The sequence below is a fragment of the Sinocyclocheilus rhinocerous genome, unplaced genomic scaffold (genome assembly GCF_001515625.1).
Source record: "Sinocyclocheilus rhinocerous isolate Xijiao unplaced genomic scaffold, SAMN03320098_v1.1 scaffold349, whole genome shotgun sequence".
In the NCBI taxonomy this organism is placed as follows: Eukaryota; Metazoa; Chordata; class Actinopteri; order Cypriniformes; family Cyprinidae; genus Sinocyclocheilus; species Sinocyclocheilus rhinocerous.
The window spans coordinates 167,108-174,307 of NW_015637137.1; the positions used below are offsets into that span (position 1 = coordinate 167,108).

Consider the following 7,200-nt stretch of genomic DNA (forward strand, 5'->3'; position numbering starts at 1 on the left):
GATTGACTTGGCCATTTTAGAATATTCCACTTTTTACCTTCAAAAACTCCTGGGTTGCTTTTGCAGTATGTTTTGGGTCATCGTACATTTGAATCTCGGCAAAGAGTATATTCCTATACACTTCTGAATTCACCCGGCTGCTTCTGTCCTCTGTCACATCATCACTAAACAGCAGTAACCCAGTGCCACTGGAAGCCATGCATGCTCATGCCATCACACTGCTCCACCGTTTCACAGATGATGTTGTATGCTTTGGATCATGAGCTGTTCCAAACATTCTCCATACTTTTTTCTTCCCGTCATTCTGGTACAGGTTGATCTTAATTTCAGCCGTCCAAAGAAATACTTTTCCAGAAGTGTTTTGGCTTTTTTTAGATGTTTTTTTGCAAAGTCTAATCTGGCTTTGTTTGCACCTTGTGGTGAACCCTCTATATTTGCTCTTGTGAAGTCTTCTCTTGATTGTAGACTTTGACAGTGACACCTACCTCCTGGAGAGTGTTCTTCACTTGTCTGGATATTGTGAAAGGGTTTTTCTTTACCATGGAGAGGATTCTCCGATCATCCACCACTGTTGTCCTCCATGGACGTCCAGGCCTTTTTATGTTGCTGAGCTCACCAGTGCATTCTTTTTTTTTCTCAGAATGTACCAAACTGTTGATTTGGCCACTCCTAATGTTCCTGCTATCTGTCTGATGGATTAGTTTTGTTTTGGAAGCCTAACAATCGTTTGTTTCACCTGCATGGAGACATCATTTGACCTCATGATGTGGATTCACAACAACAGCTTCCAAATGCAAATGGCACACTTACAATCAACTGCAGAACTTTTACCTTATATATAACAGTCATTGCATTAAAAAAATGAAAACATTCCACATGTTTCTAAATATTTCTAGATGTGGCTATTTTTCAGGCAGGCAACGCAATAAATGCAGGACATGGCAATTGATAACTATCTAATAATGCTTGTTAATAATATTAATGAAATGTCTGGTCATGTTCTGCTAGCATTTTCATATTAGTGGTCCCTGGCTTGGCTGAGAGTCTGAGTGCGTCCCTGGGTTCCAAAATGTTGCCAACCTTTGATAAACCGTTTATAGCATAGTTTAATATGGCAAAATAATTTAGCGCCCTCTAGTGAGCAGTACATGCAAGCACAAATACTTTATTGGAGGCTACTCATAATAGTATGCTACTAGTAGTAATAGTGCACACTATGCAACTAATTATATATATATATATACACACACACACAGTGTTGGGAAGGTTACTTTGGAAATGTAATAGGTTACAGATTACAAGTTACCCTATTTAAAATGTAATAAGTAGTGTAACTTTCAATTACTTTGTTAATGTAACTGATTACTCTTGACTACTTTTTCTAATGTTTTCAACTGTTAACCATTTTCAAACAGTGTTAACCTTACAGTAGTACTCAACACCAATTACTGTCAGACTTTCAAAATTCTTCATCACTTGAATTATGATTATAAAAAAATAATTGTAAAGCAGAGTCACCACAAAATCAGACTTTAAAACCTCTTTTAACTTTGAGATCGTTGTGAGGTTAAATACACATTTAAAATCATAATAAGAAATATATAGACCCGCCTTGACTTACCATTTCAGGCATTACAAACCCAAAGTAAAAACACATCTACTCTGTGGCTCGAAATGCCAAAAGTTTCAGTTTTTTTTCCCACTGCAAATAAAGTCAAATAATCATATCCATTTCTGAGATGACAACTAGTCTCCTCTTAGCAATGTATATTGTTCCATATTGCACGTTATTTCATATACTTTTTAATAGTAGGCGCATATGCAATGCAGTATTCAAAACAATTGTATTCTTTTTTGTCTTTTAGCAAGAATGCATTAAGTTGATCAAAAGTAACAGTAAAGACATTTACAGTGCGTGCATAATTATTAGGCACATTGATATTCTGATCATGTTTTTTTTCCAAGCACATTTTACCAATTCCAAACCACATCAATCTTAATAACTACTAATAATTTTGTATTTAATAATTTATAAGTGATATATAATTGTCCATGAAGCATGGAAGTAAAAAACTCCTTATATTCAGGTGTGCATAATTATAGACACATTTTCTTTTACTGATCAAATGAGCCAAAAAAGAGATTTAACTGAGACTGAAAGGTCAAAAATGATTAAATCCCCATGAGAAATATTCAAAACTAATGCAATACAGAAATTGCAAAGTTAAGACATGACCATTGCACAGCGAAACGCTCATTGGGTGAGCGGGGTCAGAAAAAAAAAAAAAACAGGTGGAGAAGAAAAGACACGTTAACTGCAATTAAAAATTAATGTGAAGAATTAGGAGTAAAACCATCAGAAACCATTTAGTCTTCAGCGCCACCATTTTCCAGAACTGCAACCTACCTGGAGTCTCCAGAATTACAAGGTGTCAGGTTCTCAGACTTTGATTGGGTTAAAAAAAAAAATCCTAAGAAATGACCCTCACAATAAGTTCCAAAAATATTAAGCAGAAATATTTTAACAAAAAACATAATTTCTTATACGAAGTACGAAATCAGCACATTACAATGATTTCTAAAGGATTATGTGACACTGAAGAGTGAAGACAGGAGTAATGGCTGCTGAAAATGTAGCTTTGCCACCACATGAATAAATTACATTTTAAAACATATAGAAAACAAATAGAAGAATTATTTTAAATTGTGACAATATTTTACATTACTATGTTTTTACTGTATTTTTTGATCAAATAAATGCAGCCTCGGTGGGCAAAAACGAGATTCCAAAAACATTAAAAAAAATTTACTGACCCCAAATTTTTTAACTATACATTACCCAGAAACAATAAAAAGCACACGACTTTGCCATTATTCTTGCAAAATGTTTAATCAAACAAAAGTATTTCAACTTTTGCACAGCTATCATAGATGTGGAGCTCACTACAATGTCCTTCTCCGCAGCTTTTTTTTTCTCACGTTAAATAAACACGGTTTTAAATAACAATGCTCAGTAACATTCAGTTGTACCATACTTTTATAAAAGCTCGGAAACTAAAAGCTGAATGGACTCATTTGTAAAGAGACCAAATGGTGCCCTTTAGAAAAGTAACTCTTAACAGTGTTTTGCTGTAATATGGAGGTCTATGTCAACACTTTAATGCTGATACAGATGTGTCAATCTGAATGAGGTGGATATAGTTCTCTTATATATATATATATATTAGATGAGCAGTGCTTGAATGTGAAGGTGGCACATTTGGTTAAGCATCTACAAAACATTCATCTTATAAGACCCTCCTGTTGGCATTTCTCAGTTCATCCAGCAGGGGACGACAAGTACCCGTCACCACTCTCTCTTTGGCAGCTCCTATGTATTGTATATACAGTTTCCTGTAATTCCACTGCGTCTGTATTTGTGCACTTGCCCTGTGACGACTTTATCAGTCGAAGTCTGTATCAGATGAAGGCTGCATCTGTTGGCTTTCTTGTATCTCGATGTCAGCTAAGTGTGAACAGAAAATGAGCTGCCGGTCAAGGCCATGGGCAAGTGCTTCAATTATCACTTGGAAAAGGCGATATTCATTTAGGTGAACCACTCCAGGTGAAAAGAAGAGCTAAAGCAACATGGAGACACAGGAACAGAAAGTACACATTGGCAGAAACAACATCATAATGTTAAATCCTGCGATTTTCCTGTGTGTTGGTATTCAGTAAGTCCCCTGTTTGCTGGTGAGACATGATGGGTAAGTAGGAGTTGCAGATCACTTGGCTCAGTGTGAGGTCAGATCTGGTCTGGTCCAGTAAGGCCTGGTTGTAAGGCTCATTTGTGTGTGGAAGGTCACTGGAGGGGTTTGATAAGGTAAAGCTTCTCTCCATGTTCACTAGTGAAGATGGGAGCTTTTTTGTAGTGCTCTAACAGTTCCTCTATAGTATTGAAGCGGCGTTGACCAATGCAGTAAACTCCATTCGACAGCTGCACTTTGAAGTGTTTGTTCTTCCCGACTGCTTTCAGAGACACTGAGAAATCACTCGGCTATAGAGAAGGAGAGAGAAAGAAACAGAATTTTCGTTTAGTGAACTTCAGCCTACAGGTGGCGCCATAAGCCCTAGATTCCTGGCAGCTCCCCAGCATTGCACATTTTTGGTGTCTTCCTTATTTAACACAGCTGAATTAACTCATCAGCTGATTGACCTGAGCTGGGTGTATGCAATAGAGAAAACATCCCAAATATGCAGCAACAGTTTGAAAACAACTGCTCTAGATTGAAAAGCATGTTTATTTCAATGACATATATTGTCCACGATAAAGAAATGTAACTCTAAATTTATCAAGCTTTTTAAAATGTACTACTTGTTTTATATGGTTTAAAAATAAAAAAAAACATTACAGAAAAGTTAAAAAATTAATGGCTCTAAAATGTAATGTAAAAGGTATTAAAACATTTTCCTTATACATTAAATAAACAGGAATGTTAAATGTACTTTTTACAAATATCCACAATTTATTAATATTATTAAATTTTTGGGTCACACCACAAGACATTTTGCAATATAAACTAACCAAAGTACCTTATATTTTTTAGAAAAAGTTGTCCACATGTCTAATAAATACCATACAAATAAAACAATTAGAATAAATGACTCAAATCCAGGTGATTTTGTCTGTAAAACTCTATTAATTTGGAACAAAAGAACCCAGGGGAATAACTTTTGCATTATAATTGCATTAGAGATGTCACATTGCTTACAAATGATTGGTCCAATTTCAGTGTAAGCTCTCTAACCCAGAGCATAACCTCTTCCGGAGCAGATTAGTCGTTTCTGGCGAATGACAATAAACACCGGTAAAAGCTGAGCCACTTTCATAGTGCCTAAAACCAAAGAATGGCAAACTAAACTATAACTTACACTTACAATTATATAAAATGACCAGTGTTATTTTTGTATTATTTATATACTATTGTAGTTCTTATTAATATTTTGAATGAGCTTTTTTTATACTTTCAGTTTTATTTTAATAGAATAGTTACATTTATAGTAATTTTTTTAATTGCAGTTTTTAAGAATATTCTGAATGAGCGTTTATTTTTATACTTTAAGTTTTCATAATAGAATTGTTATATTTAAAGTAATTTTGTTATAGTTTAATTATATCTTTTAGTTTAATTTATATTTATTTCAGTTTTTGTTTTATTTTATTTCCAGTTCATAATTTTAGTGCTTCAATTTAAACATATTTCTGTTCTAATTTTTCATATAAAGGCCAAGCTAAAACACCAAGCTGATGTTTGACCATCGCAGAATATACAGTACATGCTAGCTGCCCTGTAGTCTTTGCGATGTGTTCAAGCACAACCTTTTGGCCCAGATGCAGGCGATACAAGGTTTTCGTCACTGCCAGTTCTCTGATGTCGACTTGCTGTGTCACAGCCTTTATATTTAATTTATATTTCAGCTTTATTTAATTTACCAAAAATCCAGATCCAGATAAACACTTGACTCACAGAGGACTCGCTGTCTCGTACAAGGAAGTCTCCCTCCACCCCCCTCTCGTTCAGTGCACACTCAGCCTGGTGCCGTGTCACGCTGCCATAGTACCAGTCCTTTCCGGCGAATTTCCCCGTGTGGGACGGTTCCGTGTGGCTGTTCTGCTGGGAATGGGAGCCCGAGGCTAATGGACCATCATTGAGCACAACCACATAGTTCTTTGGCACCAGACCCACCTGCCCATGGCAGTTCTTACACCTCCACCATTCTGGGTCATTCTCTGGCTTCTCCAGCACCTCCATCATCTCGCCCTTCTCAAAGTTCAGCTCCTCATCCGTGACGGAACTGAAGGGGTAGAGTGTCTGAACAGTGTGAAGGACTCTGAGGCTCTGACCGTTACTGAGGCCTGGCCTTGAGGAGAAGACAGCGGGAAGGTCGGCTGACGTGTCCTCCACCTCTTCCTCCTGGACGTAGTTGGAAGGGAACCAGCCCACCTGACCGTTATAGCTGCCCCTCCACCAGCCGTCACTGCATTTCTCCACCACCATCAGCTGGGCTCCCTTCACCAGGCTGAGCTCATCCTCCCGTTCTGCATTGTAGGCAAACTTCACCACCGCTGGAGCGTTCAGGTCATATATTCGTTCTGCTCCACCCCCGTTAGACGAGTACTCATCTGTGCTGGGTGTTGGAGAGGCTTCCCGTGTGCTCGTTTTGCGTTTCGTTTTTCTCAGGCCTGAGAAAGAGAAAGAGAGATATTAGACATCAGACACAGTCATTATGTAAAACTCAAGCCTCTGAGCTCTGCTAATTAGAAGTAGAAGAGAAAGGGCAGGGATATTGATTAACGCTGTAAATTCTTCAATACTAATCATTTCCTGCTGAAAGAAGACATGTGATATCATTACTGCGGCCCACCACATTTCCTCTTGTGTCCTCTATTTGTCCTTTCTATCTTTCTCACATTCTTCAACCTCATCCATCACATCTCCTGTTGCTGCCAACCATCAAAATATTATATGTATATATATATATGGGTCATTGACGTATAAGGATTTTCGACAGGCCAATTTTAAAATACAAAAAATAATATCTATTGTAATTGTTCAAACATTAAGAATGTGTACACATAAATTCATATTAAAATTTAAAATGAAGTGATTTTAGTATTTTTTCATCTAGATGAATTGGCCGTAGCCTTAAAAAATGTCATGTGGTGCGACCATGATTTATATTAAAATTAAATCATTTCCTTAACATGCTTAACATTTTTTTAAAATGTTCTCAGTACTTAAAGTGTTTAGAAACAAAGTATTTGCATTTAATTTGAGTTTTTGTAAATAATGATCTCTTATTTTTGTTCTATAATTTCAGAGTTGCCTTCTTAAATGTAGTTAACAGACTTATTTTTCCTGTAAATTGCATAAAACGGATAAAAATGTTTTAAAAATACCATTCACTTAAGCATACTGTAGCAGTGATTCATATTTCAACCACAGAAATTAGATATTTTATTTTTAATTTAATACAGTTATTGCTATTATTGGTCGCACCACATGATGAGTGGTCGCTCCAAATGACACAAAGACCTTATATCATTAAAAATCTATTTAAAGAGACATGTGTGAAAAGTGCAGCATGTGGCATTAACTGCAGGCATTATTAGCCCCAGTTATTTCTGTACTTTGCCCAATATTGGCTGCTCAATTGACC

The 7,200-nt window shown here is 36.4% G+C and overlaps 1 protein-coding gene across 3 annotated transcripts in view; it reads right to left on the minus strand.

Moving 5' to 3' along the window:
• Positions 1-2,879: 2,879 nt before the first annotated feature.
• The window catches only part of LOC107748532 (cytoplasmic protein NCK2-like), a 46,269-nt gene continuing 41,948 nt past the window's right edge, over positions 2,880-7,200 (minus strand). For all 3 annotated transcript variants that reach the window (XM_016563345.1, XM_016563344.1, XM_016563346.1), the window contains 2 exons: positions 5,508-6,223; positions 2,880-4,036 (listed from right to left, as the gene is read on the minus strand). In XM_016563345.1, coding sequence (XP_016418831.1) covers positions 3,842-4,036; positions 5,508-6,223 — 911 coding nt within the window. In that variant the 3' untranslated portion in view covers positions 2,880-3,841. The remainder of the gene's footprint in view (positions 4,037-5,507; positions 6,224-7,200) is intronic.